At 55.3% G+C, this 17003-nt stretch overlaps 1 protein-coding gene across 2 annotated transcripts; it reads right to left on the reverse strand.

Annotated features, from left to right (window-relative positions):
- Positions 1 to 891: 891 nt before the first annotated feature.
- On the reverse strand, positions 892 to 16754 carry PDCD6 (programmed cell death 6). Of its 2 annotated transcripts, none has more exons than XM_012534717.3 (6): positions 16583 to 16754; positions 15610 to 15671; positions 9147 to 9191; positions 8117 to 8269; positions 4375 to 4484; positions 892 to 1460 (listed from the first exon to the last, which is right to left on the reverse strand). In XM_012534717.3, exons 1-6 carry the CDS (start codon positions 16675 to 16677, stop codon positions 1362 to 1364), a joined length of 564 nt encoding a protein of 187 aa, XP_012390171.1. In that variant the 5' UTR covers positions 16678 to 16754; the 3' UTR covers positions 892 to 1361. The 2 variants fall into 2 exon arrangements, with proteins under 2 accessions (XP_012390171.1, XP_004274569.1); XM_004274521.3 differs by having other exon boundaries at positions 8111 to 8269; positions 16583 to 16753.
- Between the last annotated feature and the right edge of the window lie 249 nt (positions 16755 to 17003).

Here is a 17003-nt window from a genome sequence, read left to right on the forward strand (position 1 = left end):
CACAGCTCCATCTAATGGGGGACAGGGAGACAGGCTAAGCGGCGGTTTGGGCCGAGGCAGTGGGGCACCAGCTGGAAGAGTCTACCTGAGCACCTGGAGGTCCCAGGCCTCACGGAGTCAGGAATTTGGGGACTGACCTCACTGGAGTACAACTTGGGATCGTGGGCTGCTGTCCTCACAAGTGTGTTGAAGTACAGAGAGGCACCCAAATGGAAAGGCGTGGAGATCCTCAGAGACCCCCTTGGACCCTCCTCCATGAGCTCACAAGGCCAGTCTGAGCCACACAGATTCTTTACCTCGACCCCCGTCGTGTGGTCAGTGACATTCCTTGTAATCAGACACCACAGATAAGAAACCCACAGCCCCCAGGCTCCATCCCCAACCAGCACAGGTCCCCCAGAACAGACCCCACGGATACCCAATTTCTGATGCCCCAGACCCATTTATAGATCACTGCCACCCACCCAGAATCCCAACGTCCTCACAGCCCCCGCCCCAAATCCTGGTTTGGGGAAGCACACTTAAAGGGTGAGGGGACAGAAAGAGCCTGAAGCGATTCCGTGGGGGCAGGCTCAGGGCCACCCTGGGACTGGCTGTGCGCCCACCACGTGGGGGGCTGACTGCATCCCTCCTTCTGCTTTCATGTGTGAAAAACCGTAATTAACAGTCGATCAGAGGGCACAGAGGTGCATCATTAGTAAGTGAAGGAAAACCCATTCCCTTCTAAATCAAATTTGGGTTTGTATTTCCAAAGAAGTTTCACGAAATGCAAACCACCTCCTGTCATAGTGGATGGATGAATCTCGGGACTTCCACGAGCAGAGCCAGGGTGCACCCCAGAAGGTGCCGGACCCCTTGGAGCTCCAGGTGAGCAGAGCTGAGACGGATGGGGACAAGGGCACATGTGCTTTATTGCTTATGCTGCACATTCAAATGAATACAATAAACCCCTTTAAAAAGTAAGGCACGTGAGCAGCCTTCTGTGCAAGTTCCGTATTATTTAAAATTCCTATTGGCTAATAAAGTATTTCCACTCTAGAACTGGAGCTATCTAGAAAAGCACATGATGAGTTTTTTGCAAGCTGAGTACCTGTAACATTATTGTATCGTACCTCATGGCACAATTAAACAGCCTCAAATCAAATGTATGTATCTAAGTAACGATATAACTACTGTTAAAATTGCAAAACATTAACCAGCTTATCCACATATGTACAGTTGGGTCCCCAAATGGTAATCATACAAAATTTAAAGGAGGAACAGTATCTAACTCATCTGTGTACCATTTCATTACAGGTAAGAGATTTGGCATTTTCAGTCTTTTCTTCCGTAGTCCCGTCAGTATCCGCAGGAGACGAGCGTCATACAATGCTGAAGACCATGGAAAGATACTGCTCGTACGACACCTGAATCCAGCCGTCCTGGTCCGTGTCATAGCGTCTGAATATATCTGTCAACCTCTGAGGAAAAAACAGCAGGTGTTTAGATCTGATACTTATCAAACAGAAGGAACCAACTGTACTGGTAAAAGGGCATTCAGGAACCCAATTTCAGAAGCATTCACGTCTCTGCCCGCAGAGGGCCACGGGCGAGGTGCCCTCGACCACCCTCAAAAGCCAGGCCGGTCCACCCAGGAGATGCAGGACAGCAGCGCGTAGGCGGGTGGGCCGCCAGCCCAGCTCCACTACACACCGCGGCCCTGGGTCCTGGCGGAGCCCTCTGGCCCCAGAACCTGGCCTCCCAAGTCCCTGGTGGTGAGCCTGGGTCCTCCCTTCCCACTCGAAGGCTGTCCTCCGGGGGGGCCTCCCTGAAGGCTCACCTCTGCTCTGGCCACTTGCCGCTCAGGACAAAGGGAAACCAGCCCCCACTGGGCTCCTCCTCTAGAACCTGCCGCCCAACAGGGGAAGCCCAGCGCAGGGCCAGAAGGGCAGGATGACCTCGTGCCAGCCCAGGACGGTGGCTGATGCCCAGCCGCCCTCCCCGCTCAGGGCCTGCCCGCCCACCTCCTGTCTGACCACACCCCCAGGGCGCCGCCTCAGTCTGTTCACAAGCCTGGCCGCCTGAGAGCAGGGACGGTTAGGTAAGTACCACTCCAAATGACAGATGCTGGGCAACCATGGCAGGCTCTGAAGAATCCTCCTGACAGAAGACAGTGCCCCAGGCTCATCGTGACCTTGGTGGTCGCCTGTCCACCTGCCCAGGGGCCGAGAGCAAGGCTGCAGCCTGGCCCGTGAGCCGTGTCCCCTGCACCTCAGTCTCTCCAGTTCCACCCCTCTCCTGTGCTGGGCAGGCTGACGGCCAACAGCATACGGGCTGACACAGGTGACAGTCCACACGGGCGTCAGCCAGGAGCTTCCTGTGTGTGAAACACTGGCGTGACACAAACCACAGAAACCACCAGCAGCAGTAACCTCCCACCGGGAGACCGATGGGCGATTTCCCTTTCTTTACACTTAACTGTCTTTTCCGAAGATTTCTACAAGTTTCCACGTTGCTTTGTAGAAAACAATTTTCAAAAAGCCTTTTTCTTTTTGGAAAGAGGCAGATGAAAAGAAAACGCTTTTGAGGGCTTTTGAGGATTTTTTACATGTGGCCTGCAGCTTAGCCTTTCCTTTTCGATTCCCCACCTCTGTCCAGCGTTTAGGCTCCTTCTCCAAGGCTGGGAGGGAGCAGGGCAGCAGCAGGCTTCCAGCATGGCCCAGAGGCAATGACCAGCTGCGGGCAGCCTCCCGGCTGGCCTGTGCTCCGCTCACAGACGAGCAGAGGCGCCATGTGAACTCCTCAGGGGACTCACATGCTGCTACTCTGGGGGCTGAATGCTGCCATGTGATGACCCTTTCTTAGACAGAGATATAAGGATGAGGTGGTCACTTATGGGACGTAACCTCAGATGAAAATCCTAAGCCCACAACAATCCAGACGCAGATCCTAGTGAGAGACTTTCACGCTACACCTGTTCCTAACGTGTGCCGACAACATTGCAAACATGTAATCCTGCCTCACCAGACACCGAGAGGGAGAGACAGGGTAGGGTTAGGCTCTCCGCTTTTCAGAGACGTGAGGCTTAAATGCTCTCCAAGTCACTGAGGGACTGGGACTGCTGGGCCCAGATTCCCCGGGAAAGAAATCGGGATAGCAGACCAGGCAGAGAAACTTCACTTACTGAACTATCACTTTAACAGGGAAAAAACCTGAGAGTGCTTTCCCAAATTCCAAATTATACTGATAACCTCATGCCTAGCACACCCCTCTGTGGATTCTAAAACCAACAAGATGTAACCTCAATTTGAATGCGAAGTGCAAGGGTATCTTTCGGGGATAGGTTCTATTGAAATACTTACGGAAAACACATTCGCTTCCCATAAATGGAATTGTGACAGAATTAAGAGGGAGGGTGTCACAGAGTCTTACGTAGACTTGGCCATGAGTTGAGAACTGCTGAATCTAAATAATGGGCACATGGGTTCATTATACTGTTGTCTCTGCTTTTTTTTTTTTTTTCTCTTGCGGTACGTGGGCCTCTTACCGCCGCGGCCTCTCCCGTTGCGGAGCACAGGCTCCGGATGCGCAGGCTCAGCGGCCATGGCTCACGGGCCCAGCCGTTCCGCGGCATGTGGGATCTTCCCGGACCGGGGCGCGAACCCGTGTCCCCTGCATCGGCAGGTGGACTCCCAACCACTGCGCCACCAGGGAAGCCCTTTTTTTTTTTTTTTTGAGATTTGTCAAAAAAGAAAAAGTTTTGCAAGACATGAGGGTTTATACCAATTCACTGCATTTCTAAAGCTTAACTCTATGGGCCTTGGCTCCCCACCTAGAAACAGGAGCAGGGCCTGTGCGGGAACAGCCAGCGTGGGTGCGAGCGCTCGCGCCCTCCATCCTAGAGGGGGCTCCCCTGGGTGCTTTGTCCAGGCCTGCACTTACTTCTCTCCTGGGTAAGGCAGGGAGGCCGCAGGAGGATCCACAGAAGCACTGCAGGGAACCGCGAGGCGGTGGTCACTGTGATCGCCAGCCCTGCCAGACACTGTGTCTAACACCCGAACAGGCCACCTGTGCTCAGGGCACGGCTCCCAGCTTAGGAGCCAGCAGCGCACACGACAGCAGCTTACCCGATTCTCATAAGACACACCAAAATAGCAGGGTATGCATGCAAAGAGCCCATCGATCCCCTCCAGAAGGACAGCTCCCGGTGCTTCCAGGGCAGGAGGGGCCCTGCTGTCTGCACCTCTGTCTAACAGAACGACCAGCTACTCCTCCAAACAGCACGCTAACTTCTCTAAGTTCCGGAACCAGTTCCCGTGTCTGACTCCTGCTCGCCTGCTTCGCCGTCCCGTCCCTTCCCGCAGTCGGCGCCTGCGGGCCCCGCGCAGCCGGTACCTGCAAGACGATGCAGCCCTGGATGAAGTCGTCAAAGGCGATCTGCCCCCGTCCTTGTCTGTCGAACTTCCGAATGAGGGTGTCGTGAAACTGGTCAGAGAGCCGGTACCCTGGAGGAGAAGAGCAGAGTCAGTACCCACGCTCCCTCCCCAGACCCCAGCCTCTCCCTCCCCAGAGAACACGGCATGGGCCCCAGGGGACGTGGGCCCCAGGGATCCCCGGCTGCAAGCGCACTGCAACACACTGAGAGCCTGGTGGCCACTGTGCAGTGCCGGCCCCACCCCGAGGAGGGACTCACTCAGAGACCAGCAGCCCCTTCCTGGAGGGTCCGGAGTAACCCAGTCACCAGTAGCCGTGCCCCTCGCCCCGAGGGGTCTCCTGGACCCTGTGGACTCAGCCTCCTTAACAGCCCCTTATTGTTGAATTTTACCACCGTATTAACTTAATGGTGAAGCTGTGAATAACTGGGCTGCCCTGGGTTACTCATTGCTGGAGGAGGCTTCGCACGCTAAGACCTCGTGCGGAGGTTGACTGACGGCCCCTCCCCCGCCTCAATCAGCTCACTGACGTCAGGACAGGAGGTCAGGACAGGAGGCCGTGAGGAGTAGGGCGGCCTCACACACGCTGAAGCCCTCCAAGGGTCACCCAGGTGACTCCACCTCCAGCTTGCCGGGCGTCCTGGAAGGCCTCCAGCAAGGACGCCCCGGGGCGGCTCTAAGCCCTTCCCCTTCCTTCCCTCCTAACCTCACCACCTGTGTGACCGTGGTTTCCTTACTTATTCAGGAGACAAGATCCAGGTGCCAACATATTTTTACTGGTTTTCAGTCTCGCTGGAATCTTTGCAAGGATATGTACACCTACTGTCTGAGTGAACGTCACAGTTAATTACCTGTACAAGCACTTCATCACTCTACTGAAAGAGTCACACATGCAAACACGTGCCAGTACTTTCCAGAGTGGTCAGCGCGCTCTATGCGTCCTGTGACTTAAATCCAGGGCCCCCTGCCCTGCAGCTGAGTAGAAGACAGGACCCCAACTTAGAAAAGAGCGACGGGCGGGTGCTGGATGGGCGCCCCCTCACGCCCGGTACCGGTGTCTGTGGCCCAGAGAGACAGAGGCCCGGCTGGTGAGGGTGAGCCTGGGACACGGTGACAGGGCAGTGCCCGCCCAAGCCATCGCTGTGCAATGGTTTCCTGCCCAGGCTGGGAAAGGACACACGAGATGGTGACAAAGACACAGCAGCAGGGAGAGCAGAGCTCCGGAATCAGACAGGGCTCCACTGGCCGCTGGGACTCTTGGGCCTCTGGGCCCGCTCCTCCCTCCAAAACCCAAGACGTGAACCCCCCTCAGCAGACCATTTTAGGGTCAGTGAGGCAGGTGGAAACCCTGCTGGCCCCTCACTGTGTGTGCCCCGGCCCAGCTGCTGCACTTCCAGGGCACAGATGCCCAGTGGAGGGAACAAGCCCTTCTTTCCTGAGAACCAGCAACCTCCACTGGGCATCCAGCGCCTGCTCTCAGCACCAGGAGAAAAGCCAGACGCCAGTCAGTAACCATGGCAAAGGACAGACCCGGATCAGGGCACCACCCGTGTCTACACGGAGCCAACGGCACCAAGAAAGGGGCGGAGGCTGCCGAAGACCTGATGGGGCCTAACTCAGCCGACCCGGCTGTAAACACACTGCTAACGCGGTCAGGGGAGCCAAAGGCTGGGGATCCAGGGATGAAGTGACAGGGTGCCGGCTCGGACTCCTCAGCATGAAAAGAGGGGCAGAGCAAATGCAGCAGGAAGATGGAAAGTGGTTGAAAGCGAGCAAGGAGGAAGTGAAGGTTCACTACACTCTCGTGAAATAAATTCCTTATAAAAACCACACTGGCCTTGAGCTGCCAGGGGCTGGGTGCGGGACGGGGTCGTTTGCTGGGGATGGGGCTGTCAGCCCCACACACACACACCAGCAGAGTATGAGGCCCAGGCCTTATGCACCTTCTTATTTCCAGGTCTCTGAACCTGGCATGTAGCACATACTAGGAATAAGAGCCTAAATGATGAACGGGTGTGCTGGTCAGTCACAGCCCCGCCAGGGCAGCCTGAGACCCTGTGTGGCACTAGCAGAGATCAGAGGACACCTTAGGGCTTGACCTCCCCCCGCACCCCCGACTCCCTCACGCATCTGCTGGGCTACAGCACAGCCCCCAGCTGGGCTGACAGACACTTGTTCTTAGGAGGGAAACCAAAACAGGCAATTTCACTCCGGGGGCACATTTCCTAACAGTTACTAACAAGTAACTAACAAGTAACAAGTTGCGAAAGGATGGCAACGCTCCTTGTGTGGAAGAAAAGGCTCCAGAGAAGGCCCTAGGAAATGGCGGACCAATCACAGGCAGAAACTTTTTGGAATAACTGAAGAAATGCTGCAACCGGATATTTACTTTTTCCAGGAAAAGCTGGAGGTCAGGAAGGATCTCGGCTGTGCCCAGCTCGACGGGGCCTGTCGGCTCGTGACCTTGAGGGACCACCGCGGACCTACCACGGCCACAAACGCCCCAGGTCTGACCGGGGCTTGTCGACCTCAGCGTTTCCAACGTGAGCTCCCAGGACGCGAGGGTCACCGGCACTAAGTCAAAAGAGGGCTCCGGGGCCTGACGAGGTTAGAAACACTGTGTTCGGGGACACCTGAGGTCACCAGTCTGGAAGCTAAGTCACAGGGTCCAGGTTCCAGCCGGCCAGGCCTCTGGCTCCCTCCTGCCCAGGACTGCTCTGCGGGGGCCACCTCCCTCCCAGCCCCCCACCTGAGGCACAGCAAGGTCAGCTGTGTGCCAAGTTTCAATTCAGAGAACCTGAGGTCAATGTCCTGCCCAAAGCCTGACCCACGCGTGGCAGGCTCACAACACAAACTTCCTGTGGGGTCCCAGAGCCGCTAAAGCAAGAAAGAGAAACCGAGAGGACGGCCATAAAGCGCGCGCCCAGAGAAAGAGAGGGGAGGGCAGAAGCGCCTTGACAGCCACAAGAGCCAAAGCGCACTTCATACTAGTAAACGCTGAGCCAGTCGGAATAAAGCACATTGTGATCTACCAGAAGGGCCCCGCGAACAGAGGGCCCAGTGAACGTCAAACAAGCCAGAATGCTGGTGTGACGACCACAGTCCTCCCTCCATAAATGACAAACCCCAAGTTCCCCTCAGGCCCACGTGGGCGCTGGACCAGAAGGCCCGCTGGCGTGCTCTGGAAGGCACCACGTGAACACTGCTCACAGCACGGCACACACTCAGGCTGGCACGCGTGTGGCACGCGTGCTGACATGCACTTGAGAATGGGAGCTTCCACACTCAGGCCTACGCGCCGCGCAACTCACGGGCTCGTCCCCTGTGGGCACTGTGCCTTCTTTCTGTGTATTTTCACGTCAGGAAATATAAATAGCCCGGCACTGTTTTCTTCTGACTCGTTCACTTTACATTGTTTCAGAAGCCACATTCTCAATGTGCCTGTGACATCACTCCACTCCACAAAAGACAAGCTACTGCACAGCCCTTATCTCATTTTGGATGGAAGCCGCATAGAAGCCTCCGAGTCAAGCATCAGCCTTCATGATGTAAGTGACAGGAAGATATAAAACCGCGTGACGCAAACAAAGATTTCACAGACTGCTTTCAAAATCAGTAAGCTAAACGAGGTAACAAGATAAGCTTCATGGCCCTGGCTCCAAAATGAAAGAGCTACGCAGTCAAGACAAGCGTTTTACCAAAACCTGAGAGGGCTTGCTTGAGCTCGTTCTTGTCGATCATGCCCGAGTTGTCCCTGTCGTAGGTGCGGAAGACGTTCTGCCAGTCCGTGATGTACTTCCAGACGCCGGTGAACTCGCTGAAGTTCACGCCGGCCTTGTTCTCTCTGTCAAACATGGCTGAGACGGAAGGGCGTGAATCAGCAAGAACCTAGAGCAGAGGCGCGCCCACACCCCCGGCGGGCCTGGCTCCTCCGGGACCCAGCCTGGTGTTCGGCCAGCGGGTCCCCAGGTGCTGGCGGTGACCCAGCCACAGCCCTAAATCGTGCTAGGTGGGCACGAGGCGTGCGAGCCAAACACCCTGGTGGAGCCACAATAAAAACGCTTTACACTGAAGGAGGTTCCTCAAAAGCATGACGGCGGCAGGGCGCACCCGCGCTCAGGAAGGAACTGCAGCCGCAGTGCAGAGCCGTCGAGGGGCCCACCCCAACCCTCCCAGCTCCGGGTCCCATTCCTGGAGCCTCCCCCTGTCCCCCAGCGGACCCGAGTCCCGAGTGGGGGCTCAGAAGAGTCCTCGGGCGAGGGAGGCCTCTACTCGGATGAGAACAGGGCTATTGGCTTTAGATTATTTTAGTAAGGCCTGCCTTTCACTGAGAAAAAAATCAGCCTGATTCCAGGTCCAAATAAGAACGAACTTCTAACTACATTTACATACAACTGCAGGCACAATGGATAAAAACTCAGTGTGAAACACGCCGCAGAGAAAGTAATGCGCCGTTCGGTCGTTTCAGGCCATCTGAGTGTTCCTGGTTTGGCCACAAGCACATTCCACTTCAGAGACGCTTCAAATGAGAACTCGCACGCTCCCTCTAGCCAACAGGCATGCAAGACGCGACTGCGTGTGAAACGCAGTATGTGAGACCATTAGACTGAGAAAGGAAGGACGGGTTGGACAGTCAACTCAAAGTCAAGACTCAGTGAAGGGCCAGGGCGGGTGGCAGTTCCGGAAGAGAAATCAGCTCAGAAGCACAGGCAGGATGGTGTTGCCCCTACTTACATATGATTGACCGGACAGTCACTGGATTAAACGGAGTCCAGGTGCCTGAAACAAAGAGCAGAAATTAAGAAAGAGAAGAAACTCTGAATCCCCAGTTGTAACCCCAGAAGCCAGAGAAAATAAGTAATTAGCTTTCAACATCAAGACCCTAGAGCCACGGTTCGTTCTCCGCAGGGGACGCCACCCCCAGGACGATGGGTCTGTCAGGTCCTATCCACACTGCCCGGGGAATCGCTCAGGTCCAGCCAGACATTCAAAGCTGCTCAGGAAGACCTGCACCTGGAAGCTCACTCTTGTTCACTTTATAACCAAGAGATGCTATTTTAATACTCACTGAACTTCCCAGGGCCACAGCACCAAGTAAGCTGAGAAGATGGCACTAAGCTGTGCTAAGAACGTCACCAGCTATCACTTCAGAAAGTCCCACCCCAAGGGCACCACCGCTCCCAGGACCGGGGCAGCTGCACACGTCGTGCAGCGACCCTGCTGGAAAGCACACCGTGAAACCATGCTTTACATTTTTCTCCTAAAATGACAGTCTGGGCAGCATACTATTTTCTCTGAAACTGTGAAAAGGCAGGACACACTGTTCCACAATTCACTGCAGAGCAGTAAAGGGGATGTTACCGAATATCTATCATAAAGGAGCCTGCTGACACCGATGGATTTGACGATTGAGAACCATTTATCCACTGTGATGATGGACTGCTCACCAGGTACCCTTATGCCCAAGGATCTGTTTTCAGAGTGATTTGCACCTTTACCAATTTTTATACTCACTAAAAACAACGTAAAAACATTTTTATGGGGCGGGAGAGCAGCGTCTCTCCCCATCCTCCCATTCTTCCCTCTCTACAGACAGTTTCAGCTCTGGGTGGCAGAGTCCCATGCCCTGGCCACACACGAGGCAGCACCCTTCCTGCCTGGCCGCGACCACTGGGCTCCGAGCACGTCCCCGACCTGGCCCACACGCGCTTCTCCCGACGCCCAGCATGGCCCCCCAAACACACGCACACCTTCACCTCAACCCCTGCCTCTCCTTACACCTCCGTTTATACAAGGCTTCCTCAGAGGAGCCCTCCTGAGCGCCCCGCACCCAGGCCCCTCGGTCACTGCATCTGCTCCAGCGGCGCCCTGAGCCTGGCCCGCAGCAGGGACCCCTGGGCACTGGTGCGCATCTCTGCAGACTTTACAGGCGTTTGGGGGAGGGCAGGCAGGAGGATGTATATAAAGGTATCAGAAAAGGTCAGCATCGTTGGAAACCAGTGTACAAAGAAACTGTGCTACAGAGAAGCCAAGAGACAGAGGGGGACTCCATGTGCACAGAAGGGTGTCGCTTCTTCACCGTTCCTGACTTTCTAGCTGCCCTGGCTGGTGTTTCCACAGGAGATAACCCACCAGGACCAGGAGCCCGAGAAACCAAACGCAGCCGCTGGACTCCTTCCCGCCTTGCCTCCGCCTCGGACGCAGGCTGTGACCTGACAGCCCTCGATGATCGCCCCGCTGAGCGGCCTGCGCCCACTGCCCATCCCGGCTGTGAGCGGGGCTGCGCCCCTGGCCACGCAGGCCACGGCCGAACGCGTTTTCCACAGAAGTGACACGAGTAAGACAGTCAGATGATGATGCAAACACAGGCACTTTTCGCGGTGAGGGCCAGGCAGAGGGAGGTGTGGACCAGAGGAACCGGCAGCCGAGCTGAAGGGCCGTGAGGCTCAGGAGAGTGGCAGGTCACCCCGGGCTGAGTCAGGGGTGGAGAGGAGACCCGCAGGCTGTCCAGCTTGGGAGGTGGAGGCAGGCTCCTGGTGCCTCCCCTGGCCCGCCCTTGTTACCCAAACAGGGCCTGACTCTCCAGGGAAACCAAGGGATAATCACAATAGCCAACAGTTAATTGACTGTTTAGCTCATGCCAAGCCCTGTGGCCTGGTTCTCAGACTAAACATCAAAGCTTCACAGCCCCTAGTGAGGGCAACATTTAGTATTCCAGTTATACTAAGTGTTAAACACACTGGAGCGTCGGCCTGAAAATCTGCAGTTTTCTGTAAGAAAATGCACTGCAATGTGGACAAGCATGTCTAACAGAGCCTACTGGAAATACAGGGTACACCGAGCAGCGAGATTCCCTTCAGTGCCAGTGACCCTCACCCGGATTTTCCAGGCCAGCCCCAATTGCAAACACTCCCAGTAAACGACATGTCTAGGAATGTCACAACCAGCAGCTTGCAAAAGATTTCCTGTCAGACTTTTACTTAGAAATACAATATATGGTCCCTGTTCCTGTAAGTCTTGCCTCAATTTCATCGGAAAAGACCAAAGAAAACAGAAACATACACAGTATTTTCCATGTAAACTGAGTGCACGTAACTTTTATCACCCGTAATTTGGGTACGAGTGCGTCGCAGCTCCGTTGAGGGGTGGGTCAGCATCAGGACACTTAGCATTTTCCCCTGTAACCGTCAAGCACACAGATGATTTAAAGAATTTATATCTGATCCCTTCTCAAATGAGAAAAAACCCCCGCTCTGCTCTGTGATAGTATATTCTGTTTTTTTGCTCTCCAGAGAGTTTTCTTTCTTGAAATTGCAACCTGTTACCACAAACTTGGACTTCAGTGAGAGATAACGGGCTAAGTCATCATGGCATCCAGCAAACGCACACTGAAATACCTGTTCATCTGGAATCTTTGGGGGAAAAAAACAGACTTTTTTTTACAGCACCACTGGCGATCTCCTTCCACTTTACTGCATCAGATCTGGGACTCCCAGCCCTTCTGGGCATTTCTTCCCGCAAGCGGAGCCAAGCAGGAAGGGGTGAGAGCAGTTCTACAGGCTCGCATGGAATCGGCCAGGACACTGGTGCCTCTTCAGGGTCACGAACTCTGTACCCCACCAGTCTCCTTCAACTACGGCCTCAAAGAGCCACGACTGGAAATACGGCCTTTCAAAAGGCCATCTGAACACCATCGACAGCCATAACAACACCTACAGCCTTCGAGCTGATAAATGCCGCTTCTAGAAACTTGTTCTATGAAATCACTACAGTATCTACATCGAAGAAAATCAGAAACAACCTAAGTGTCTCACAGTGAAACTCTGTACACTCAGTTCTGATAGATGAGTGATGTCTCCGGTTCTGTACCAGGCGATGTGGGACCTGGTGGACATGGGCTGGGCCCGAGGCGGAGGGGCTAAGCCTCCAGTTGTCCCAGAGTGTGATCTGCCCAAGGCCAAGGTCGTGGAATAAAGCCAACCCTGTCTTCCTCTGCTTCCACCTGAAACTCTGCTGCACAGGTTTCTGGGACGAGCAGATACAACAGGCTGTGTTGGGGGCCTCCAAGACCACCCCCAGGCTTGATGACTCGCTAGGACTCACAAAACTCACAGTCAGTTTATTACAGCGAGAGACATAGAGTAAAATCAGCAGAGGGAAAAGGCACGGGGAAAAATCTGGGGGGACCAGGCACCCGCTTCCCGGGGAGTGCACAGGGCGCCCCTAATCCTCCACCAAAAGCTGAGACCACACCTCGCACGTGTTGTCAACCAGGGAAGCTCCAGGCAGCGAGGGAGCACGTGCCTGCCGCAGCTGCAGTGCAAGCCTGAGCCGCCCAGGCAGAGGGGCAGCAAGTTCCAGGAGGCAGCCAGCAGCCACGCAGGCAGGCCCTCCTCGGGGACGTGCAGGCTCTGAGCACAGCAGGTGCAGGGTGAAGAAGGTAAACGCCAGACCCTCCGCTGCCTCATAGGCTGGGCCTATGACGGAGTGACAGTGAGGTGACCTGATGGGCAGTCAGCAGGGAACTGTCGGCTTATGTGGTCTGATCTCTCTCACTGCTAGTCAATATGGGATCCCCAGAAGAGATGAAATCTATTTTGCTAAAAATACCTCTAAAAGAATATATGACTTATTATTATTTAAAGTCCAGCTGAAAAACGCCTCCTCAAAATACATCAATACGTTATGTCAACGTAAACCTACAGAAGCACAAAAAAAGAGGCTTGAGCAAAATTAATTTCCTGTAACTCCAAGGAACAATGCTGAAGTAAACATTAAAAAAACAAGCACCTAACTGAAGACAGTTTGCGACATGTCATTTCAAACAGCAGGCAAGACAGTCCTGTCTCTATTCACACCTCTTAACCGAGCAGTCATTCTCAGACGCGCTCCGGGGAGACAAGCTGCATAAAGGACTCAGTGTACAGGACCCACGAGTACTTCTTCAGGGCGGTTTCAGCTGGATTTTAACAGAGCGCGTCAGAGGCACAGATCTCACTGCAGAGAGAAACCATGCTACTGTGAACCTCCAGTTTTCCCACCAGTAACAAGCTAATTAAACTGGTTTCCTGAAATAGCTTAATATTCTAGTCCTAATATGAAAAAAGAAGCCCAATCCTGGGGGAGAAATCAAAAGTCAAAAATAACTCCAATCGTATCAGCTATGGGAATTCGAGGACAGTGAAGAAAACTGACTTGTGTCCATCCTTGGTGACAGAGGTGACACGACACGACTGCAAACAAGAGGCCAGCTCGACCAGCTTCCTCCAAAAGCTGATGCCCGGTAGCCAGAGACTGCTGCAAAACGACTCCAGAGGAGCCAGGAGGAGGAAAAGGGCAGCATCCAGGAAAGGAAGGTGCCGCGGGTGCCTCGAGGAAAGGCAGGTATCCTGGGTGGGAGGAGCAGAGCCCGGCAAGCGGTGGGAGCCACGGGGCACCTGTGCGTCCGGGGGCGCCAACGGGAAGACACAGGTGGGACGGCACAGGGGTGGGGCGAGCGCCTAGCGGTGCAGGCACACACCCGGATTCTGGTCCCGCTCTCAGCCTGAGGGCTCACCGCGCGCTCTGAGGCTGTGGAAGGACGAGAGATCTGTACCCATTCATAACCTGCCTTCCTGCAGAAAGGGCCGAAGGGAACGTACAAAATATTCACGGCACAGCAAAAGAAAGCAGACTCTGGTCATGTTGGATGGGAGGAGAAAAGCATACGAAAGTTAGGGGTCTCAGACTATCAGTAAAATTCACCTCTTCAAATTCTAAGCTCATGGGACTGGCGAGCCAGAAATTTAATTTAAAATTTTTAGCAGCTAATTTGAATTTAAAATTTTTAGCAGCTAATTTGAATTTAAAATTTTTAGCAGCTAATTTGAAGAGAAAATCTGGTTACAAGATTCAGGTTAAGACAAACAAAACAAGACAGAACAGCCATCACAGTTGCTCCACACAAGAGGCACCACACCCCCAGGGAGGAGTGAGGCGGCCACGTGGGGGGAAGGGGGGCTGCCACGCCCGTCCCGCTCAGGGCTAGGCTACTACCCGCTTCACGGGACAAGTTCTTACATCGCCCCAACAGAAGCTGAGGGAATCCCTCAGGGCAAATCAAGAAAAGTGACTCTACAGGGCCGCTGTGAGACGGTCCTGATACACACTTTTCGGTGGGCTTAAACCAGGTACCGATTTCAAAGCATCTTAGGAATGGAGGGCTGAACATCCTGTGGGCAATTCTGTTAAAATTCTCTCTCCAGCAGGCTCCTGATTCAAGGGCACAGAACCATCTGCTTTAACAACCAGCTCAACTGGAAGCAGTACTGACTCCCTCTAGGGAAAATATTACCTGTGTTCACCTGTAAATACCAATCCACCAGCAGTAACAAAGGGAACATCCGTGGTGTGCGCCACGCGCAGGGCTGTGAGGCAGCGTCCGCCTGCCACACCACCAGCTGCTCCCACTAGGCAAGGTGAGCCTTTCAACATCTTCATTACCTCTTAAAGTCAACCCCCTTCTGGCTTAAATGCCACACCTCTGGACGGCACCACAAACGTAAGAATCAGAAAAGACAGTGGCATCTGACGGGTTAAAAAAAGGGCCACACAGCCAGGTATTTATGGAATCAAGGTCTTCAGTAGTACCTCCACGGATCAACCATGCTGAAGCCAGCAACAAGGCGACTCCACAGTGAGTTCCCAGCACCAGCACCAAGAGCTGTAACCCCTCTCACCCATGTCTGAATGACTAGCATCCCCCACTGAGAAGCCCACCTCCCCGCGATCCGGCTGTCAGAGCCTCCAGTATCCTTAGTCGCTTCCCTATCGGTGTCTATGGGGTCTTGATGCCCCTCTCCAGAGGAGTCACAAGACACAGTCACCTGCGAAATTCAACAGCCCTCGACAAACCTGAAGGATGTCTGCCCTACAAAGCCGGGCTCCCTGCGCTCCTGAAGCCGACACCCCAGCCTCCATTTCTCAGGCTTTCCCCGTGTCCTCCATGCAGTTGCCCCACCCGCTCGGCAAGGACTCAGAGCGGCACCGACACAACCACCAGGAAACCACCCGACAAAACAAGCCAGAAGCTCCTCCACCACGGGCCAGAGATGATAACTAAGTCTTGGTGATTCGGGAAATAACTTAAGAAGAAAGTGATTCACTACGGGTGGTCAGCCTTGCGGTTTACAAGTCCAGACGGCCAGGTGCCACTCACCATTGGATAGCGCTTGTTGGAGCTCGTTGTCCGATATCACACCGCTCCTGTCTTTGTCAACCCTACAAAATTAAGGTCAGTTAAGCTAGCGATTCAAAGCGCAGGAAAAGCAAACGAGGGCAAAAGCAAAGGTCTGACTCTGCAGTCAACCCTAAATTAACTCTGGCCCTTCCTTCCCTGGGCCCTTCCCTTCGGCTGCTGGACCTCTCAGTCCCATGACCCGCTGGGGAAAAAGGAAGCGCGCCTCCTTCGCTGTCCAGGCACGCTCCCTGCGAAACCCAAGCTGCTTCTCCACTTTCTCAGGTCTCCCTCCCTCGGCCTGGCTGAATTCCACCTGCACTAGGTTTTCTCCTTTTCACAAGCAGGAAAAGATTCTCTCAGATAACTAAATCGTTCCCTGATCATGAGTCACTCCACTTTGGGTCATTCGTTCGCTGGAAGGACGACCAGGGACGGAAGGCACTGCGGTGATGGTCACCTGCCCAACAGGCGCGGCCCGGCTTCTTTCCCGGTTGCTGGCATTTCAGCAGCCGGGGAAGAGTCTGCGTTTCTGCTCCCCTAAACAAGCATCCCTGGGAGACCCTCCGCCCCGGAGCAACTCCGGGCACCGGCTGTGAGGGGAGAGGGATGGAAGCCGAGCCCCAGGGCGAGCGGGCTGCGACCCCCGGCTGGCTGCTCTGCACCTCGGGAGGGGCCTGGGGACTGCGGGAGACAAGGCGGGGGGCGGAGAGAAGGCCAAGGGTGCGGGGGGACGGAGCAGGGGCCGGCGTGGGAGAGGCCGAGGGGATCTAGGAAGGGGGCCGGACAGGACGCCAAGGATGGAGCGTGGGGGGACGGAGCAAGGGACAGGGGCCTGGGGGCACCAGGAAGGAGGCCGGACTGGAGGCCGGGGTCACGGGGCGGGGGAAGGCCCGGGGCTGAGACCAAGAAGAACGCAGTGGAGGCCCGCAAGCGCTTGCGCGGCCGGCCGCACCTCTGGAAGACGTTCCACAGGAAGCTCTGGTCCGGCAGCGCGGCGCCCGCGGAAGGGCCAGCCCCGGGGCCCGGGCGGTACGGGTAGGCGGCCATGGGCCGAGGCGCGACTCGGCTGAAGCGCTACTGGGACACGGACGTCTCCGGGCGGCTCCACTTCCGCCTACGCCTAGACCGGGGCGGGGGCCCGGAGTCACGCCACTTCCGGGGCGGTCACGAGAGCGAGCGCAGCCAATCCAGTCGCGGCCCTGTTGCCAGGCGACGCCCGTGCATCCGGCCAGCGTGTCTGGGTCCCGTGGGCACCGCGCAGCAGGTGGCCTAGGCCGGGGTACCCCTAGGGTCGCGGACGCGCGTTGGGAGCCGCTGCCCGCAGCGCAGAGTGGACCTGAAGGGCGGAGGCGGTTCCCTCGAGCATGGTCCAT

This window comes from Orcinus orca, chromosome 3 (genome assembly GCF_937001465.1).
Source record: "Orcinus orca chromosome 3, mOrcOrc1.1, whole genome shotgun sequence".
Classification (NCBI taxonomy): Eukaryota; Metazoa; Chordata; class Mammalia; order Artiodactyla; family Delphinidae; genus Orcinus; species Orcinus orca.